At 38.0% G+C, this 22,934-nt stretch overlaps 1 protein-coding gene and 1 long non-coding RNA gene across 2 annotated transcripts; one reads left to right on the forward strand and one right to left on the reverse strand.

The window, feature by feature from the left end:
• Positions 1 to 4,686: 4,686 nt before the first annotated feature.
• Positions 4,687 to 16,370, reverse strand: LOC115437218 (uncharacterized). The gene is made up of 3 exons (XR_003937924.1): positions 16,148 to 16,370; positions 6,396 to 6,538; positions 4,687 to 6,260 (listed from the first exon to the last, which is right to left on the reverse strand). It is a non-coding gene; the product is annotated as an uncharacterized LOC115437218 (long non-coding RNA).
• Positions 16,371 to 17,053: 683 nt separating this feature from the next.
• On the forward strand, positions 17,054 to 22,920 carry foxf1 (forkhead box F1). Its single transcript, XM_030130467.1, has 3 exons — positions 17,054 to 17,251; positions 17,354 to 18,346; positions 19,400 to 22,920. The coding sequence occupies exons 2-3, from the start codon at positions 17,368 to 17,370 to the stop codon at positions 19,561 to 19,563; spliced, it is 1,143 nt and encodes a 380-aa protein (XP_029986327.1). The 5' UTR covers positions 17,054 to 17,251; positions 17,354 to 17,367; the 3' UTR covers positions 19,564 to 22,920.
• The last annotated feature ends 14 nt before the right edge of the window (positions 22,921 to 22,934 follow it).

The raw sequence follows: 22,934 nt of genomic DNA on the forward strand, positions 1-22,934 counted from the left end.
AATAACTAAATAACAATTAAAATGCATTGTATGTGACAATCAAAGACATAGACTGTGAGTTTTGCATATTTGTAAATGTCTCTGTATGTGTTTGTCTAGTTGACTCCATTTCCTAATGCATGTCCACAGGGTTTTAAGGACATGATGGCTCGACTCCTGGTCAGCTTAGCTTTAAAAACAGCCTGTGGGTGATATGTGTTGGATGTTACACCCAGTCACAGTGAGCTGTGGGGTCAGACAGGGAGGCAGGGATGAGTGGAGTGTGGTGTGGGGTTGGCCAGACCTCAGGCTGTGATTTGTAGAAATGCATCAGACGGGAGTCGACCAGAATCTGAATAAATCACCTCATTGGCACCAGTGACAAAGCCTTGATAATACCCCCCATCGTAAGAGCTTCTATGCACTTCAGAACAGGCATTAAAGATCCACGGTTACAATCTGAGACAATGGAAATACGTTGCAGTGAATGAAAATATGTGTCTAAATGTTAAATTTATTGACCTGAAATTTCCTGCTTCTCCTGCACTGATCAAAATGTGTCTGACCGCGTGACATCACAAGACATTTTACATTTTTTCTAGAAGTAAACTTTTGTCTAGTCTTGGCTTCATGTTTCCACCCCATACCTTTAAAAGCTGTACAGCTCATTAAGTTGGAATAGTTTTGCTTTCAGACACATTCCTCTTTTTATTTCTATTTATACATATCAGTAATAACCTTTGACCAGGTGCAATGATCACATACTGAGTCCCAGTTACTATCTATTAATCTATCAAGAATAAATCACATTGTCACAATCATTTCATGAGAAGAGGTAAGAATGTTCTATTCCATCTTCATGGGCAATTGTGTAAATCACAACTGGCTTTAAAAGCTCATGCCTTAACCTTTTCCATTAGTAAACGAATGTGAAAACATCCTGGGTGTGTCAAACTCTGCACACACATCATTTTGCATAATGAAACCCAAAGATTACGTAGCGGAAAAAGAGAAAAATGGTTGCTTTTGAGAAGAAGAGCACTTTAATTTTTATGAGACAATAAGTGGGCCGATAATTAAACCACTTTTTCCTGATTAAGAGAGAATATAGTGTTACTTTTTATTTTAAGCTGGAATCTTTAACAACAAGATGAAAAGTAATTTGGAAAACCTTTCTTGCTGACTTTAAACGCTGCAAAAGACAGGCTTAAATGTGTGCTGGCACAGTGGGGAATAGAAGGTCAGTGTAACTTGTAGGAGTATCATGCATGATCCCAGCCAGGATGAGACAAGCCTGTATTGTCTTACCATTACAATTCTTACTCTAGGTCAACCGCAGACACAGCAGCTGATGAAAAGATTGATTGGAGGAGGTTAAAAAGCAATTTGATACTGCTGAGTTTGATTTAATGATGTGTTTTGGGATTAAAACAGTATCGGCATCAGTGGGCCAGCAGGCATCCAGTGGCAACGTGGGTGACAAGGACCAGAGCCGTGCACTGCTAATCACTATTACTCAGCTTGTTAGCTAATTTTCTGCTACCCTTTGAAAAAAAAGTTTGAATATTAATCACTATAAATGTCGACTCAGATATTCGGAGTAAGCAGCAGTAGTTCATCAGCGTTTCCATAGCAACAGTGGTGAAAACAGGAGCAGGCCTCCCCTTCTTCCCTCATCTCAGTATGTATCCCATTATGGTTGTACTGTGTGGACAGAAGAGCTCTGCCTGCTCACCACGCTTTATTTATTTTACTGTCTTTCATCTGCGAACCACTACCAATCTGCATCAGAGGGAAATCCACTTTGTGTATCCTATAGGTGTCATTTAGGATTGATTCCCTGGAATTAGCAGACGTCAAAGTGGAACCATGTGGCTTTCTGTCTGTCCATCTGTACAGCGTGTTCTACTCAACACCTGTGATAAGAATTGCAAAAAAAAAATCACATCACTGCGTCTACTTCATTTAAACTGCAGGGTTTACTCCTAAATCTGTCACTATGTGTTAGACATTCTTGTTAAAAGGACTACAAGTGAGAAGAGGTATTAACCGTTATCTGATTTTGAGATTAATCCATCAGGGTCTCCTCTGTTTATGCAACAGTTTTTTTTTTCCCCCATTGAAGGTTATCCACTTAACAAAAAGATACTCCCGTCTCTTTGGCATAAACCAATAAAACGTCAAATTGCTGCAGTATAAGACACAGCCATGTAAACACACTAATCAGCATCACTTTTTCTTGGTTAGAGGTATTTTTAAGTGTGTTTAGCTACTCTCTGTTACAAAATCTTTTACAAATACTGATTAATTAATGTGACACTTGAGTACACGTGTCCCTTTGAGAGGACCAAACAGAGATAACTCCAGCATATTAACTGAATCATATGTCATTATCTTTCAGTGCTACGGTCTACTAATTAAGTGACAGTAACAACAATACATAACCTTTGGGGAAAGTGTTAAAATGAGGTAATAGAAGAGAATTTATTTTGGCTGCATTTGTCTTATGAGTTTCCACACAGCAGCAAATAAAGAAGAAATTCCTCATACAGCAAGATCCTTAAGCAGCATGTTTCTTTATTTTGCCTGTTCATAAGACTACTGTATTAATATTTTTTTTAGCATTTTAGCTCATGTCATACATTATTCATGACACAAGTGGTTTGATTTCACATCAATATTAAGTATATATAAAACTTACAGTGGTTAAAAATTCACAAATTATAATTTTTACTGGTTCTTTTGTGATTTCAATTAGATTAATCTTAACTAAACCATGGAATCATTTAAAGTATAAACCAACTGGTACAGATAAGAAACAACATTGTCAACATTTCTGATCCGGTTTTGATAAAATTTATTGATAATTTGCTCAAACATTAATATGACATCCAAAATACAGAAACAATTAAAAAATGTGCAGAAACATGATGAAAATGTATTTAATAAAAGCAAACATACACTATAACAACGCTATACAGTAATGAAGACAAAGACTTAAATAAAGTGAGCAAATGTAGACAAACGATAAACTGTTCTACGGGCAATTTCAGTGGAATTTAAATATGCGGATATTATTTAATATAATACATCTGTGTATATTTCATGTATTAATGTAGTAAAAACAAAAGATTGTATAAAACCCATGCGTAATTGAATTATATTAGGATTGCAATAGGTCCTCAATAATGTCACGCAAGGATTGTTTTATACTGTTTGGCTGATTGGTTCATATAGTTCAGCAGCAGTATCAGTGCACAAAAAATAAATAAAAACATTAAATGAAATTTAAAAAATTAAATGAAATTTTAATAAAAAAAAAAAAAAAAAAAAAAAAAAGTATAATTAAATACATATATATTATTATAACCAGGTGACATCCTTACTAAGGTTACTTTCACGAGTGACCTGAATTTAACAATTATAAATCAGTGTTTTGTTTCAGTCTGAGATTTTAAAGCGACACAGCATCACTGATGAAGTTACATTTGATTGCAGTTCTTAAAGTAATTCTTCCTTCATTTGTTTGAGAGAGTGAGACTAAGTTGACTGATCCAACATGAAACATCTGCCACCTGACTGATGCCTGAATCAAATTGCCCATAGCAACGGTTCAAGCTCTGGCTTTTAAAGGAGCTATTTCACCTTAATACATGGCCCATTACCAAATGGCCATTCATCACATTAACCCTACTCCAGAGAGCTGCCAGTGTCTCCGTCAGTACAGTGCCACAGTGCTCTCTGTCTCCAGTCAGGACACACTCAGCAGCATGTCCACTTTGCCATGACTGTGTTTACCTCAGGAATACACAAACGCAGCCTGCCGCAGGCTCTATTAACGAAGCGAGAAGAAACCTCTCCTGATCCACAGCACATAGACTGATTGGTCCCCTCCTGAAATAAACCCCAGATACTGTATGAACCTGCATTCGGCAGGTTTTACAGTTAAGCAAATCTTATTGTCTTCATGCAATCTATGCTGCATTATTTTTTTCTCCACTCTTGTGTCGTCATTCCTCTGATGAAGACACAAAGTGACTAAAAGTTGCTGTTAAATGTTCCAGAGTGGATACAAATGCAACAATCAGCGCACTCTCATAAAAACACAGACAACTGTATTTTAAAAATTCACAAAAATAAACACTTTCATAAAACCTTTAATTAGCATGAAGCTGTGTGCTCTAGCTGGAATTAAGGAGCTTCATGCCCGGCTGTGGTGAGCCTGATTACTTAATAATATGGTGATAAACACAACTATCAATCAAAGCCACTGACAGGACTTACAATTCAGGAGAGATTGGCCAAAATAAGAGCTGCTGACTCTTTCATTGTGGCTGTGTGTATGCGTGTGTGTATCCACGGGGGTGTGTAACAGAATACTCACTACAGTCAGCAATGAAGTTACTAGCACCAGCGTAATGATGGAAAGAAATAAAGTGTCACTTTTATTTACAGAGCACAACTGCAGTAACTACAGCTGTCTCTTCAAAACAATAGTTGTGCAATCTCAAATGTAAAGTCGCTTAAAGTAAAAGATACAAAGTCTTGGCCACAGTAAACACACCTTACAGTCTGCTGAACATATAATCCATCAGAGGACAATTTCATACATGTGCTAGGTAGTTCATACAGTAGCATGTGGATATTTGGGACAAATTTAATTCATTTTCGCTTAATGCACTGAGCAAAATCACCATTACACTGTTGTTAATGAAACAGGAAAAACAGGAAACTTGGGTCAACATTGGATCACAATGGTCTACTTTTTTTTCTCTTTTTTTTTTAATTATCTGCCTCAGCTATTAAATGTTCTGACTCAACCATTCCTTTTTCAGTAATACCCATTCTCTCATTAACTTTCAAATTTTCACATTTTGACCCAAATCTGTATCTTGGAAACTACAGACAACCATGATTTTTGTCTTAACATTTCTTTAGTAGTGACTCAAACCTGGTCAAGTTTCACTACTTTTATTCTGCAGGCATTGTATATGTAGACCAATGTTATTTATTGGCTCTGTGAGTGCGACTGTTTCCAAAGATTGTTTGAATTTTTTTTTTTTTTTTTTTACACTATGGTCAAAAACTAACCCACGTTGTATGTTTTCATGTGCAAATAGTTCAGTAAAGTCAGTTGAGGTGACATTTGCTGATAAAGACTTTTTTCCATAATGTATCAGAGCTAAAGCAAAGTTATCTGGAATTTTTATGATATTATCAGATAAAAAAAACATACTTCTGTTTTATCTTAAAGAAATGCTCCACAATAAATAGATGAGTGGCAGTTTTAATATAACCGAAAGTTTTTATAAACACTTTCCCGAAACAAGATATAGTTTAGTTTTATACTAATATTTATTTTTGCCAATTTTGAGTAGTTTTGGTAAACTCCATATTTTCTTGCATTATAGAAACAAGGGTTTGTCTAAAGATGTTTAATGTCAAGCAAAGGATGAAACTTTCTTCTCTTTAACTTGCCTCAAGGTATTTTACCTCCCATTATAAACATACACTATTTTAACAAAGGTGTCCCTGGCCAGATAGCTTTGCAGCAGTTAGATTTCAGTTGCATTTATACTGTCCTGTTCTTTTTGAATCACTCTGCTTCCTCTTATACTTTATGTGTATTTGTTGCATCTTTCATCGGTTTGACTCCAGATGAACAGTCACATCTTCATTAACTACCTGTTGTTTTGGTCCCTGCTCTGGTCAGACTCACCTTTTCCTCGACTACAGTCTACCATGCCAGTAATGTTGCTGTTTTCTGTTGGTCGAAAAGCTTTGCAGCTGAGATGACGTGAAATAAATTCAGGCTCTAGGAGGTAAATCACTGCAGCGCTGGGGGACTGCAGCTATTCTCTCTCACCTCGCCACTTTTAGCAGACCGTGGCTGATTTCCTTCCTTGCGTGACTCTGGAGTGTAAACACAGAGCCAGAGTGACTCATCACTATTTCTCACTTCCATGGTCTGATATAAACACATCAAGGGTCAGGGGTCATTTTGGGGTGGTGAGTGGGTGGGTGAGTGGGTGGGTGGGGGGCCACTATGTCTCCCCATAAGACATCTTCCATTCTCCAAAGAATTCACAGCTTCCTGTGGCCAAAGCCGCACGCCTGCCCACTCCAACCTAGAGGAAGGAGAAAGAGAAACACAGTTAGAAAAAGAGAAGGAGAAGGACAGACAATTTGGGTGATAGATTACCTTCTCTGCCACGCTGCTCTTCGGCAAAATGGAAAGAATGCACTTGTGATGAGCCTGTATCTCTTTTCACCCGACGGAGCTGCCAGACAGGATGACAGAAGAGTGATGGCAGGAGAGGATAAACCCAGGCTCAATTGGGTGGCATAAATTAACTCCATTCTGCTTTACTCAATGGCTAATTGATTTATAAGTCATGAAAAACCTGTTTACACACCCTTGGCAGCTTGTCTTTTGTGTCGATTGGCAGTTTGTGAATTGGGAAAAGTCCTGATCAGCGCTTTGCCCTCTTGGGCCCTGCGTTACTGCAGTGCAGTAGAGGTGGAAGGGAGGGATAGCCACTTCCTTTCAGGCCCCAATCTGAAAAAGAGCCAAATACAGTCTAACATCAATCACTTTGCACTCCGCAGCTCTCCCTGTACTATTGTTATAGAGCAGACCAACGGAAAGAGGCCGGTAGCAGGTGGAAATAAAAAGCCCTTTTGACAACTATAGGGTTAGATTCCTCCCAGGATCATCACAACATTTACACAAGTCAAAGGGAGCAACGTCTGGCTGTCAGCTACAGTCTGGACACACACGCATACAAATATTTAGTCAGCATTATCGTCATACTCACCGATACATACATATGCAGCCATTATAGACACACTAACAAGGCCTGTAAGGATGAGCTCATGTTTTTCAGGACTAGTGAACAAGAGTGCATGTCCACTAAAGCAAAGGTAGAAACATCTGTCTGTGCTTATGATGCAACGATAAACAAAAATATGCAAATGTGCAAAGATGAACACACACAGAGTCAGATGGTATTACACACAGAGACCACTACACCAACATACAGACTCTTCGCCATGCTGTTAAAATCAAACAAAATTAGAAGCAATGTTAAGATAAAACCATCTTCCTAACCAAAATATTTGTTGTATTGCTCTCTTGAAGAGGAAATGAAATTGTATTTCATTGTAATAAAGTCTGCAAATCTGCTAGCAAAAGATTAAATTATTAAATGCATTTTTACTGCAAATGTAAGACATAAAACAGAAGATGCACTCTTAACTGAGAGGAACAGCAGAAAAATTTCTGAAGTTTATTGAGATTTTTCCTCTCTCAATCTCAGTCACATGAAAATACAAAGATGTCATTCAACACGCTGCAAAATAATTATCAAATTGATCATAAATGAATAACATTGAGATATGTCTTCTTAAATAATATAATAAATGATCAGTTTAGCTGTGCACTACAGTGTAAAAAATTTAATCATGGCTCATTGAAAACATTTTTCTTGATACCAATATGGTTGAATAGTTGTTATTGTGTTTTATTGTTCATTGTGTATCGTGTATGTGTTTTATGTTGTTTGGACTTTTTATGGCTGCTACCTTGGCCAGGTCTCCCTTACAAGAGAGATTTCTAATCTCAATGGGACTTCCTCGTTAAATAAAGGTAAAATAAAAAAATAAAATAAAACAGCCATAAGAGCTTTTTTCTAAATAAGTAGTTTTCACATTAATATTTCTTTTCCCATTATGTTCACAACTTCAATTTTAAAGCAAATAAAATATGTCACATTGCGATTATGTCTTATATTTTTCTCCTCTAAGATGCAACTCTATTTTCCAACTAAAGCAAGCATCGTTTTTTCTTCTCACTTCCTACAAGACCTTTTCAATAATATACAGTAAGGGGGAGATTATGGTTCGGGCAAGTACACTATGGTCAAGATTAAGCAACAAAACTCTCAGATGAGGCAAGGAAATAGCATGGTAATGGTAAATAATAAATCTGAGTTAGTTACAGGTCTGTGACAGGATGGCGGCTGTGTTTGTTGTGCATCCATCCACCAACTGAACCTTCACATGCTGACTCTCAGTAATGATGTTATGTGTTCTTCAGGCTTTCCTGCTGAACATCAGCTGAAATCTGCACAATAAATCCATGGGTATCACTGTCTATGAAGCCCAGACACATAATTCCTATTCTGGTATTATGAACATATATATGACAGTGTGTCCATCCTCAAGGATGTTTGTGTTGTAGGATAGTACTATTAAAATAAATTTGACAGTGTTTGTGCCATTCTTGCATTGACTTGATCGTCTTATTATCTTTTTTTTTATTATTATTTTAGTTTTTTTTAATAATTAACTTAAAGAAAATCTAATGAAAGAAAGCATGTGATTTGCTGAATGCACCTATAACATAAGGGTTTCGTTACTTTAGACACTCAATAGACACGTGTAATAACTTTAACAACTTTTAATCACTTGCATTGTAATAATAATTTTAATGTGTTATTAAAAAATTCTGTCATATCAAAATTAGGACAATTGTAATACACTGACCAGCAAATATGAAATACTGACACCTCATATAATGCTTTATAATGTACTATGATTGTTTAAAAAAATCATTCTAAATATTTATAATAAATATGTTCATAAAGTATTATAGACAATGGTGTAATATGATTTATGATCATTGTCATAGAGTATTATTAATTAGTGCTTAAAACTGTAATTAAAAAGTATCATCATCATCATCATTAAGTATATTCATAATGTGTAATAATGTATTATAATCATATATTTCCACCAGAATCTACAAACCCCCAAAATAAACTTTTTGTAATTTTTCATGACTTTGTCATTTTTTTCTCAATGTCCTTCGATCATATTTTTTTTACTGTTTGTCTGTTAAATATAAAATAGTAATCTATAAAAAGTATCAAAACAATTAGAGAATAGAAGTTTTCTGTCACTTTGGAATAGACACAAATTCAGCACACACAGATTTTATGTACTCTACCAAGAGTCAAGATTTTTTTTTTTTCCAGATATATTAATTTACAAAATTTATCATTTTTTGAGGAGAAGTATTTTTACATTTCATCATGGTGGTGGTTTGTTGTTTTTTTACAGTAGTTTTTATGTTGGTAGAATGAAAGTTTAAAGTTAAATACATTTATTTAGATTGAGTTGAGATGTGTTAAAGTGTGCTTTAAATACACTATGCATTATAGTTGACTCAGTTAAATCGGATTGTTTTAATCCAGGTACACTGTGGTATTTATTTTATAATGCATGTTTGAGGTCAGTAAGTGTTAAATACATTTTAATTGTAGCAGTAGAAAGCCTTTTAACGTGCAGCTTCGGTTTCAGGTACAGTATGTAGGCTGGCTTACTGTCATGCTGTAATGGTTTACTAGGACATAAAACAGAGCCGTCAGTGTTATTGGTTACAAATGTGCTTTCCTATTGTCACAAGTCAAACCTTCTGCTCTTAAATAAGTCTGAGGCACAAAAAGAGCAGATTATACTTTTCATTTTTATTTATTTTTGTTTGCCGTTCAACTTGCAGCTTCTTCTTCTAGCAGCTATGTTATTTGTGCCTCACTTGTCTCCACTCCTTGTCCTCCTTCTTTTCCATGGCATTACCCACTCCACCCACCACACCTCCTCCTCCTCCTCCTCCTCCTCCTCCTTCTCCTTCTTCTCCTCCACAGCTGGACTCCTCTCTGCTCCTCTTTTTACTTGGGATCATGGGCTAAAACCTGGCAGAACCACTGTCACATGATGCCCATGCGTGTGATGCTTCGCTTGGACCCCCCTCCACTCAGGAAATGCTCTCGGCCTTTTTCCCACCCTAGTGTTCCGCTGTGGAGAGCCGGGCATTACAACTGAATCCAGTTACCATCCCAAAGCATTCCTGACTGATTCCAACCACTGCCTGGCTATGGGTTCCCACAGACAATGAGAATGCCCTAATTTCAAACTGAATGGAGCGCTGGGTATCAAGTTGTGAACTACCAAAGCTGTTTATGGCAGAACAGAGGAGTTTGAGATCCACAATAGGCAATTACCATGCCCACTCATCCCCCTCCCCTCTTCTCAGTTTGTGGTTTGTCTGTAGGTGGGTTAGGTTGTGCCCAGATTAAAAATAGCCAACCCATTCCAGACAAAAACTGCAAGGGACATGGAACACACATTGCACAAATGATATCTCCCATTGTGGTGTACTGTTTGGGAATTCTTAATTGCTTTTTCCGAAGCAGCTTGCCACAGGAAAATCCCCCTTCAGAGTACAGAAAAAAAGAGTTGGTGGGTTGTGCGTAAACACCATAGCTATTATGTAAACACGCATGTAAACACGTATGTATAAACCCATGTCGCTCCATGTGCACCCATCAAACTGCCATCAAGGCAGAATCAAAGAAGCCAACCTGCAGCAGAGCCAGTTGTGGCCTGCGTCTGCCCTCCCTCTATCGTTTGTGTTCTCCACTGTGGTTTCTGCTTCAGCTCTTATTATTGATGTCTCTCTGTGCATCAGACAGACCATGATGGACTGGTCCTGGGAGGTGTGCGGGGCTGCGAGGTGGGGCACTAAACAGCCTCCCACTCACTGTGTGGGACAAGCTGAAGCTCCATAGAAAACTACAGAGGAGCGCTGAAACGAACTAGAACACATTCTTCTGCAAGTAAAGGAGTGAAATAAATGTGCAGTTTATTTAAATCCATGTGAACTCCTTTGGTGGGTTAAGAATTTCAGAAAAGTACTTTAAAAAAATGCCATAAAAATAGAGTAATTTCAGTATTTTTGCTGACAAAATGTCCCAAAAACAGAATTATCTGTAAGACAAAATAATGTTATATCGATGTGCATGATATTCAAACTTTGATCAAATTGTTTTAACAGTGTTATTTAATATTTCTGTGTTTTTGTAGTTACTTATTCGATCTTAAAGAGAAGAGAAACCTGATTTTTCCCATAAATTTAACCCAAAGACTTACTGTTACTCAAATTACTTTATTTCTATGGTTAACTACTTACAATCTCTGTACTCATATTTAATAAAGCGTTATTTCTAATTTAACCTCCTTAAGGCCCAGGACATGTCAGCAAAGTACAAGCTTTTTTGTTTTTTATTAAATAAGTGCCTGTATTGGAAACATCATGATGCAACAGTTTTTTCAGATACAGTTTTTAAATTTTTTATGGAATGTCCTTTGTGGTGGACAGTTTTCTTTTCTTTTTTCTTTCTTTTTTTTTTTTTTTTTTATATAAAGTTGTGAAACTCTTGTCCACAAATGTGGACAGTGGGTCCCAGGAGGTTAAGTTCAGAATTATTAAGTTAATATTTTTACAGAATTCAGGAGAAATGGAAATACAAATCATTCATCAACCTACACTAAACCCCAAATCACACCAGTTTTCCTCCTTTTGCTTTTCATGTCTCAAAACTCCAAAAGAAAAAGGTCCCAAATACTTATTTGAGATCTGCAGTTGTTTTAACAGGTTTTACTTTATACTCTGGGTGTTTTTGTTCGGTCTCTGGCAGACAAAGGTTTCACCAGTTTAATGAAATACCAATTTGCTACAAACAGGTATCTAAAATTATGGAACATTTTCCCTACAAGTGCTAACCACATTTGGACAGTTTGGAATTTTTAAAACCTCTGGACCTGCCAAATCCTCCCCACTGCTGTCCTTCATGTCAAATTATGTGGTACTGCCTAAGATGACAAAATAAACCAGAAAGAATTTTATGTATGCCTTTATTCTGCATTCAGTCTGAAAGGCACATTCCCTGTCAAACGCAGACAGTAAAAACAGGAATGTAACATGTGTCTCATACAACGTGAAATCAGAAAAGGCCAATCTGACAGTTTGAGTGGACTATCTTTAATTTTACTATATAGCACACCAGGGACTGCTGCGGACAGGCATGTGAATTTTTGCTGAGGAGGCCGGGTTTCTCACAATAACGTTTGCACTAGTGACTCATGTATTTTGGCATGATGAGCTCTCTGTCTGCTGAGGCTGTTGTTACCAAAAAAAAAAAAAAAAAAAAAAAAAGAAAAAGAAAGAAAGAAAAAGAAACTTTGTGTTGAAAGCTCCATGATCTAAAATACCAATGTCGCACCGCGAGCTCAAAGCAGTCTAATTTGTGGAAGACCCTAAAGGTTAGCCAATCCTTTAAAATATTTTTGTATCCACATAATTTTTTAAACCCTTAAATAAATCATTCGTTATAACCCCCTAAATTCAGTCCTGTAAATGATCTAAAAAACAGAGCATCATCAGTGGTTGTTACTGTAACCTATGGCTGATGTGTGGAAGGAGGAAAGGTGCGGGTTTGTCTGTATGAGGAGGGGGATACAAATGAGAGATACGATGAATTTAGACTACCTTTATGATATTTTAATAACTATATCACTGTCTCAAAAATCTGTAAAGGCAAATATAAAAAAGTGGGAAACCGAACCTATTAATAAGGGAAGTAACCGTGCACTTATTATCATTTTTACCGATTTTTCGAGCCAGAATTGGACAGTTGTTGTAAAAATGGTTACCTTTATCTTTTACTTTTATATATCTTTGCGTATAATCAGATAAACAATAACCTCCAGTTTATTCTCTGGATGGATGACTCAAACACCTGACGCATGATGCGCAAATGGTTTCTGTTTTGCGCATCTGATGGTTTACTGGGCTGATGTCGGTTCAGTATCAGGCTTTAGGATCCTTCAGAGGAGAGGATGTTTGCACACATTCAACCTGTCGATGCATCCGATGTGAAGGTCGGAGTTATCTTATAAGCTGTTGTGAGATAAAGCTGCGCAATATTGGATAAAACTAGCTCATAAAAAAAATCATCAATGCAGCTCCTGGATCAAGAACTTTATTCCTGTGCGACTTCATACACAACAAAGCAGGAACTGATATCTCGCCAAGAAAATTAAAAAGTCATAGAGCGCACTTCTGGTGCAGCTGATTACTGGAGGGTGGTGCCCATCAAATACACTTCAGATCCACGGAGCGACCCAATGCGCGCAATCAGCGGTCTGCTAGCAATCCCGTCCTTTCTCGTTCACATAAACACTACTTAAACGAAAATATACACGGCCACCTACTGCGCAGGGAAAGTGATGAGGGGGTGCCCACCTCGACATTACACTGTTTTCAATTAAAGCGACAATGTTGAGTGAACTGTAGGCGACACTGCAGAGACCAAGAGCCAGGAAACCAATTAAGATGCCTCTTAAAGTATTTAGTTCCAAGAAACAGTGGCCAGTCCTGTTACACTAAACCTGCATCTGTCATTTTATTTATTACAAACATGGTCTTTTCTTTTCATTCTTTAAATAATTTGAGGCATTATAGGTAATAAAACTAGCGCGAAATAATTAATATCATTCGGCCTAAATACTTTATTTCTTAAATTCACATTTTTTCCAGCGCAAAATTGCCTGCAATCCACTTGTATTTATGGGTTTAGAATTTGTTTAACACTGTTTTATAGCTGGCTTCGACACTGTCAAACGTCAAACCAACAAATAAAATAAACCTGCATCATATATAGGCCTGTGCGAAGTATTATTTTAATAAACCGACCTGTAACGTGTATCATTATAGGGAAAAAAATAAACCCTGTTCTATTAAAACAGAATGGGTAACATACAAAAAAATATTTAAGGACGCAAAGAATGCATTTTATTGTTTTTGTTTTATTTTATTTAATTTTGAAAATGTATTTTAATAATGCAAAAATGTTTTTCTTTTTAATCTAGTAGTCTGTATACGGTTTCCCTACAATTAACAGTAGCTCACATGTTTTAACAAGGGAATTAAAATATTTGCTGATTAAAACAAGTTTTATTGTAAAAATGAAACCGTTTCCTTTGCTGCTGTTCGCTTGGCAGTAATAATGAAATAAAACTTTAGGAAGACCTTTATTCAAACCTGTTTCAAGTTCAAGTCGACTGAACTTCTGCCCAGTTGATCGATCAATCTGTCACACTATCCTCCAAACAAAGTCCCTGCGGCCTCTCGCTGACCCTCTGCGGCCTCAGAAAACAAAAAAACTGTTTTATTTCTCAGACCTGCTCCTTTTTGATAAAATTATTGCCAAAGCTTAATAAATACATTGCACCGAGTTTTATCCTCAAACTGTTTCAATATTTTTTCTGTGACGCCAAATCAAAGCTGAACACTGTTACATCTGTAATCCACAGGGTTGATTTGCTCTATTATATATGTATACATATATGCAGCCTATATAAGATGTAAGTATGTTGTATAAGTTTACCGTATCCTTACATGCTCAGATGATGAAGCACAATACATCTGCATGACTGTGGTACGATTGTAACATACCAGATATAGTGCTTTACAGTCAAAACACAATTTACCAAGAAAAAAAACAAATGATCAAAAAACTCTATAATGTATTCAGGTAGGCATCTGTGCCACTAAGGGTTTATATTCAACACATCTTTGCCTCTTCGCTGTATAAGACTTTAAGGTGACAGACAGAGGAAAAGAGTGTGTACAATCCTGAGGAACATTACAACAACGTTACAGAACGGGGTTCAAATCGGTTTCAATGCACTAAATAACGGTAAGACAGCCCGGAAAGCCTGTCAGGGCCGTGCACTCTGCGGTGTACCTCCACCTAAGTGGCCGAGCATTCCTGAGGATGCAGCGCTGTCAAATATTTCATGATGAGACGTCATGGAAAAGTGCATGATTTCGTCTGCTATGAAGCAACAGCAAAGCTCAGCCCGGGGGACACAAACCTTAGTAAGGACCAACATAACATGCTGCCAACAACATCTATAAGACCTTAAGGCAAACATGTGATGTTTTTATTCTCTTTAGATAAAACAATTTGCGTTTTAATAATCTGTATATGACATTATCAGAAAACATAAGAAACTAATTCTATCCCTAACATCTTCACTGATGATCGAACATCTATCCTACTGTTTGGAGATAACAGGTTTTTATAGTGAAGGGAGTAACGCATCACTTTCCAACACTGCGTTTGCGTAAAATATGAATCACGCACACTGGTATGGAGTTGACTTTCACATAAAACAAATCTAACTGAGTCTATATAGAAAAGGAAGAATAACATGACATGGGGAGAATGAGCGTGTGAGCAAAAGAGCGCCGTAATGGAATGAAATCATCAGCCGTAATTAAATGCAGTGGGCAGAGAGGGGACGGGAGCGCGCCTGCCCCTGGTGCGCGCTGGGTGGTCCGCTACGCTGATAAATGTGTCGCCCTCACTCCAGGCGAGTGGCCGAGCATGCACCGGTTAAAACAATACTTACATTCATTTATCCGTGCGTTTCAACCTCATCTGCAACAGCAAAAACTAACACTGGAGCATCTGTCAACTTTTGGGTTGACAATAAAAATTTGACAGGGATTGTTCTGTCGCTTCAAACCGGTTCAAAGAAAAAGGCAGCAGTTTGTATTTCGGAGCAAAATATTCCGGTGAACATCAACAAATCGCTCAAGATATATTTCATTCTTGAGCCTAAATATTTTTCTCAAATTAATTGCAAGGACATGCTGTCATAAACTTTTTTTGCAAGAACTGTTGGCGAACTTTACGCACAGATTACTTGGTTTTACGCACCAGCCTAAACTGTGAAATTAGAAAAGTCACCATCCATTGTTTTCTCTAGTATCACATGACATTGTGTTAAAGCCAACAGTAATCATTACAAGCAACAATAACGCAGCAAAGATCCAGAGCACTAAAGCTTAACTGAATACACGGAGAAGCAGAAGGTTGCAGGCTGCAGCTATCGAGATCTCCAGGGAACAATAAGCAACCTACTGTCAACAGTTATAGGTTATGGACTGATCATCTTTCAGTAGCTCTCTTACACAGAAAAATAAAAGGCAGTAAAATTACTTAAATTAAGACGACAGATTAGTCCAAACAAACGAATTGTTGCGCATCTTTTTTTGACATGAAGCACAACTCAAGTTAAAGTTTAAACAACACTGTGCAGAGCTTCAGGTATAATTTCAACTCCATTCTCTACCTGTCCTAAGATATTATGTCACATAAAACCAACTAAACATCCTACGTTTTTGAGGGTGGCACTAAATTAAAGTGGCCACAGTTCAGCCAGTGACTGTTTGAGTGTAAACTGTTGAATCTACCTTATTTTAATTCCTGGATCATTCCGATGAGTAAAATGCTGCCAGTAGCCGATCCCAAGTCCCCGTCCGAGTTTCTGTGCTCACAGTTCGGCAGAGCTTCCACCTCTCTCCTCCTGCGTCCCTGCGTAAATATTATGACTGCATTACACAAACAATATTCATGTGTAAAAACGTCCAACATCTACACAAGACGCAGTGAGCACACGGGCATATCGCATCAGATTGGGTATTAACTGATCTAACGGGGCTTTTGCTTGATTTTTTATTTAAAGAAGGCCAGGGAAAATGTTTACATTTTGCTGTATAAACATCCTGCCCATGTTCCTGTCTATCTTTTACAGAAATCAAGAGGGCGGTTTAGAATATGAGGAGCATGTTCTTTATTAAATATGTTTGACATTGTAAAAATATGTTTTAAAAATGTATCATAAGTTTATAACAATGGAGACCAGGACTATTTGACGTTGTGCTGCGCTGACCCCAGATAAGAAATTGAGTTATATTGAATTATTACTGCAGGTCTATGATTCTATATGTATTATATCACAATATTTTACACTTAAAAATAAAAAAAAAATAATACTAAAATCACATTTTGAAATATAGGCTGCACCTACAAGGCCTTTACCATGATGACATACTAGCCTGTGTAGGTGATGTTGGACATTATAAAATATTATTTCACACAGTATTTGTGTATAGCATATGTGTAGCAGGCTATATGTAAGACTTAGCTTATTCTCTATTTCAATGTAAGGAAGGGACAAAAAAACATTTCCCTGAAAAGTGAACGCACACAGATGTGCATGCTTACAGCCCACCACTGGAGTAGGAGGGAACTGGGCGGGTCCCAACTTTAGGATGGCCAAGACATCCAGCTTCCAATGCGCTGATGGCAACAGATAAGTAAAAAGTGAGCTCCTCGGACGCACGACAACACACCAAGTGAAGTGGAAAGCGGCTCCTGTTCTGCTCCTTATCCCATTTCGGACCCTGCGCACACGGCGGCTGTGCTTCAGACTGCGGCCGGACGCAACCAGAAGGAAGTCCAACTTTTACACTGTCACGTCTTTGGCTTGTGCGTCAAGTTTTCAGAAATAACGGGTAATATTTTTTTGTCTATTTATGTCAGCGATATAAAATAGACCTTGTAGTATTAATCGGAGGAGAAGTGGAAAGCGATCATTTTTGTTTGCCATCACGCAGACTAAGTTTAACTCATGACGGCAGAGGTCCAGCAGCCCCCAGCGCAGACTCCTGCCCAGAGCAGCCCCATGTCTGCCCCAGAGAAGCCTCACGGACAGACGGCAGTGATGGAAACCGCGTCCTCCACTACGAAAACCAAAAAGACAAACGCGGGAATCCGTCGACCAGAGAAACCCCCGTATTCATACATAGCTCTGATAGTCATGGCTATCCAGAGCTCTCCAACCAAGCGCCTGACGCTCAGTGAAATATACCAGTTCCTTCAGAGCCGCTTCCCGTTTTTCAGGGGCTCATACCAAGGATGGAAGAACTCTGTGCGTCACAACTTGTCCCTCAACGAGTGCTTCATAAAGCTGCCCAAGGGCCTCGGTCGGCCAGGGAAGGGCCACTACTGGACTATCGACCCGGCTAGTGAGTTCATGTTCGAGGAGGGCTCCTTTAGAAGAAGGCCCCGGGGCTTTAGGCGCAAGTGCCAGGCGCTGAAGCCCATGTACAGCATGATGAACGGCCTGGGATTCAACCACATCCCCGAGTCCTACAACTTCCAGGGTGGCGGCGGGGGCCTGTCCTGTCCACCCAACAGCTTGTCACTGGACAGTGGGATTGGGATGATGAATGGACACTTGGCAGGTAACATGGAAGGAATGGGTCTGTCCGGGCACTCCATGTCACACTTGTCGACTAACAGTGGACATTCTTACATGGGAAGTTGTACAGGATCCACTGGGAGTGATTACCCCCACCACGACAATTCCGCCTCCCCTCTACTCACCAGCGGAGGAGTAATGGAGCCTCACCCCGTTTACTCCAGCTCAGCCTCTGCGTGGGCCCCGGCCCCCTCGGCTTCACTGAATAATGGGGCTTCCTACATAAAACAGCAGCCTCTGTCTCCTTGTAATCCGGGGGCCAACCCACTGCAGCCCAGCTTGCCCACGCATTCACTTGATCAATCTTACCTGCACCAGAACGGCCACAGTACCACAGATTTACAAGGTAAGGACCAATGCAGCTGACCTTTGAAGTGAAAGATAGTAGTAAAATCACTGATTCCATATAGAAAACAGACAGTGAATAAAAGCCTAAACAAAGCTATTCAATACAAGGGTTCACATAATATTTTCTGCACAGGGACCTAGTGGATCATGGGTTTTTTATGGTCTTATGCCAGTCGTGGGCCTAATGGAAATACTAAACAGTTTATCTGAATTGTGTTGTATTATTTTATTCCGCGTAATCTCTATAAACCATCATGTTTTCCATAATTTCTTACCCCTCGTTGCATGAAATAGGCCTATGATTTCAGAGCTACATATCAGAGATTTTTTTTTTTTTTTTTTTTTTAAACTTTCTGTAAGTGACAAAAAAGGAGGCACGAGAGGGAACGTCTGTCGGGAGAATTTAGAGCCGTGCCAATCTTGCATGCAAGAAAAACAAGCGCGGTTAGGGCCAGTCTGCCTTACCCCGGGGCCCTGGGTCCTCCGGGACTGGCGTGCAAGAAGGCCACTGTCAATTAGCCTCACCAGCCCGCCTCCCCTTCTGACAATCTTAATCGTGCTCGCTAAATGGACTTTAGAAAAAGAAAACACGGTCAGTCTCAATAACCAGGCTTTACGCATTTAGTGCAGTATTTATTTTAAGTTCTAGGCTGTGCGTAAATTTTGAAGGAGTCGTGCGTTATAAGGGCACACTTCAGAGTAAACATGGTAGATAGGTATATTAAATATAACAGATATTTAACGTTATAATATTCTGATTATTGTTGTTGTTGTTGTTATCATTGTTTTGGAAATACTGATAAATATATTGGATACAAAGTGTAGTGGAAGTAATAATCCCTTTAAGAAAAAAATATATTTTACAGATAAATTAGTAAACAAAAAAGTATATATATTTTTTCCCAGCTTTATTTTTAGAGCTGTAAACAATAAAATATATTCTGAGGAGATGGATATTCATTTTTATCAAATGTGTCAAGTCTCAATAAAGCTGTGCGTGACTTCAGACGTATATTATAATTAACCTCCATTCATTAAAACCTTTTTTCAGGTATTCCTCGGTACCATTCCCAGTCCCCCAGCATGTGCGACCGAAAGGAGTTCGTCTTCTCGTTTAACGCCATGACATCCTCAGCGATGCACTCCCCGAGCAGCGGCTCCTACTACCACCACCAACAGGTCTCCTACCAGGACATCAAGCCCTGCGTCATGTGATCCCACCGTGGACCGGCTGCGGACGGAGGGAACGGTATCACAGACATGAGCCATGCAGCAAAACGAACTGAGAACCGAGAACAAACGAATAAAAATAACCACTGAGAGACAAAGGCATGCCCCAGCCAATGGAAAGTGCTCACTGCTTCAAGTAGATCGGACTACTTTACGCACCGACAAAGTCACGGAGACAGGCCAAATCATATAGCAACTACATGATATAAAAAATAATAATAATATTAATAATAACATTTTCATGTCATGTCGACTAGCGGGGTAAAGACTGGTGGCACGAAACCCTGCTGCTGTTTGGTACTTAGTCCTGCAGAGCGGATGACTACCACTTCACACTTTTTGTTCATGTTTATTCTTCTTGTTAATAGGCCAATGTAAAAATGCACAATTCCATTTCTTCTCCTGAAATGTTAATTTTCTTTCTTTCTTTCTTTCTTTTTTTTTTTTGTTCTTTTTTTTTATTGACAAATTAGACTGAGGCTCTTTTTCGGATTTACGAAATGAACAATTATGGACATCACATATACATATTACGTCCATACAGACTCTGTAAAAAAAACGATGAAGGCACTTTTTGAATAGCCTATAAGCGCAACTTTTTATTTATTCTGTAGGCATACATATTTTAATTTTAGGCGAATTGGCAAAGGAGGTATGCTTTATTGGCAATATTTGTCAGAACGCTTATTATATTGTTTTAAAATGAGAATTGAGAATATATTGTAAGCACTGTTGTCATTTGTGTTAGATATACTGTATGTATGTAGACCATTACTTTCAGCACTGTATACTTATATACTGTTAGGAAAATGAGCGAGGGTCCACCAGTGAGGACTAACCCTTAGGCTATATTACAACAATTCATTAATTCAAGAAATAAAATATATCTGTTGGGTTGTTTGAGCCCAAATCCACCAAAACATTACATATTTCGATTTTATTACATGTCTGTAATTCTTGGAGAAAATAAGGGGGACATAAAAATGCGCATTTCTGAAACATTAATGTGTGTAGAAATTTAACACTTTGGTTCATACATTAATAGATCTGTAAAAGGTTATTTGTTGAATGCTTCATCCTCTGGTAAAACAGAGCAGAAAATTCACCTAAGGGTCATGATTTTATAAAAGCTCCAGTCTATAAAAGTTTCAGTGTAATATTGAGGACGGGTAGCCTAGTGATGCTTTCACTTGGCAAGAGGTTTAGAGGCCATGCCTGCTTCTAAAACCTTTAAAAGGAACAAATCTGATTTTCTATGAAACAAAGAGAATCTGATGTAGAATTGAAATAAATGCTTTTTAAAGTTAGTGTGCCATGCTTTCATATGTAACAAGAGCGTGCGCAATTAAGGCGTAACAAATCACAGACAGAAATCTCAGGCGCCTCACAGGTTACACCAGTGAAAATATGCAGTTGTACTTTTACTCTGGTACATTTTCCAAAGAATATTTCTGCAATGACAATAAATGGTGCTGTTCTAAATTAATCTTTATTAATTGTGTAATTTATAGTTCAGGAGTGTCAAAATTCCATACACTTCTACGACCAAACGTGGTTTTGTGTGTTAAGAGTCCCTGATAAAGGACAAAAAATAAAACATGATTTAACAGGTTACTGGTAAAATGAAGGAGAGACCATATAAACTTCTTTAAGATTCCAAACATACTACTATTTTTTTTTTTAACAAAATACAAAATAAATTTGCAGACAAATCATTACTTAAATTCCTTAATTTGCCATAAAGTAAAAAATAATTTCCCACAAAAACTTTGTAAAAAAGCAGTATGAGTAAATACACTGTTGCCCATAAAGCTGGAAAAAATTGTTTTAGGACATTTCTTTTTATTCCTATTTATACACATCAGTAATCACCTTTGACCATGTATGATTACATCCTGAGTCCCAGTTACACTTTATCTATCAAAAATAAATCACATTGTCAGTCAATTAGTGAGAAGAGGTAAAAAATATTTTCTTCCAACTTTATGGGCAACAATGTATTTTCTATGAATCGTGTGTTCATAAAACTATAGAGGATTAAACATTCATAACTACAGCACACTTTGTCAGCTTTATCTAAGCTATATATTGTACTTTTGCTGTTTAGAGTTCTGAAGGAAACAGTGGGCGACCACCAGTAACTGTTTCTCATTTATTTAACACAATACATATCTACAATGTTACATTGAAAAAGAATGCAGTGCCATGTATAGAAGACTTCTGTCTGTGGCTAATGTACAGACTGTGTCCAAAAGGACCTGTTTAGTTCATCAACATCATCCACTCAGGTTTTGTGCCCTAATTCACACTTTCCTATAAGACATTAAATTTTAATTTAATTTGCATTAGTGTTAATTTTATTTTGTGAGTAATGCTGTTGAGGTTTGTGTTCAAACATACATCAGGCTGTAAGCTGTTCTGTCTTTAATACTTGTGTAGCGTTACTATCTCACAATGTGACCACTGACTGAACCCACAAGAAATGAGCGTGCCATTTAGCACAGGGGTGGCAGCTCAGAGCAGCAGCAGCACAAACCGATGACATTTGCTGAGTTTCAGTTCTCTGGCGGGGCTGAGGGAATGAGATGGGGCTCCACAGCTGTTCCCTGGCCAGGCCTGGATGACAGCTCCATAAAAAGCCTGAGGCCTGCTCTGTGCAGACAGACATGCTGCGTGCTTGTTCCTCAACACAATCAGGAGTTCAGTAAAAACAGGTCGCTGTTCTGGAACAGCAGAATGACACAAGGATAACAGGTAATGGGCAATGTCAAAGAAAATACACAAAGATCTGACTATATAACACAGAACAAGGGGCAGAAAATGTAATCATTTGGTGCTGGTGTCTGTGGCTTCAGCACATATTATATTTGTACATTTCATTTTGTATTATTTTCTCAGTCAGGGGACAAACCAGTAACACAGCATCTTTTACAATGTACCCTACAACAAGGCAGCAGTAAATCAAACAAAAAAAAGTCATCGTAATGCGTGTAATCTGAGATAACATTGCAAGGATTCAACTTTCCTTAAACTCAGTTCTGTAGCAGGTTACAAAACAAACTTCAAGATTTCTTTCTTTGAAAGTCACCCCACACTGCAATTTGTGTCAAAATTCAATTGGAGATGGCATTTAACTTATAATTGTTACTTCTTAGTTGGTGTAATAATGCCAACTACATGCTTTGAAGGTACTGTGACATGTGAAACTATGGAGTGAAAGCTGTGGTTTTTTATGTATATCATCTGGATCCAAAAATGCAAAATTAAACAACAGAAATTATCTTGCTGCTGCTATTGTTAAGACGTATCTTCCACCAAAAAAAAAAAAAAAAAAAAAAAAAAGAGACAAAACCAGA

This window comes from Sphaeramia orbicularis, chromosome 3 (assembly GCF_902148855.1).
Source record: "Sphaeramia orbicularis chromosome 3, fSphaOr1.1, whole genome shotgun sequence".
In the NCBI taxonomy this organism is placed as follows: domain Eukaryota; kingdom Metazoa; phylum Chordata; class Actinopteri; order Kurtiformes; family Apogonidae; genus Sphaeramia; species Sphaeramia orbicularis.

Coding starts and splice junctions, on each gene's coding strand:
- foxf1 (XM_030130467.1), top strand. CDS start 17,368: ATGACGGCAGAGGTCCAGCAGCCCCCAGCGCAGACTCCTGCCCAGAGC. Junction 18,347..19,399: donor CAGTACCACAGATTTACAAG/GTAAGGACCAAT, acceptor ACCTTTTTTCAG/GTATTCCTCGGTACCATTCC.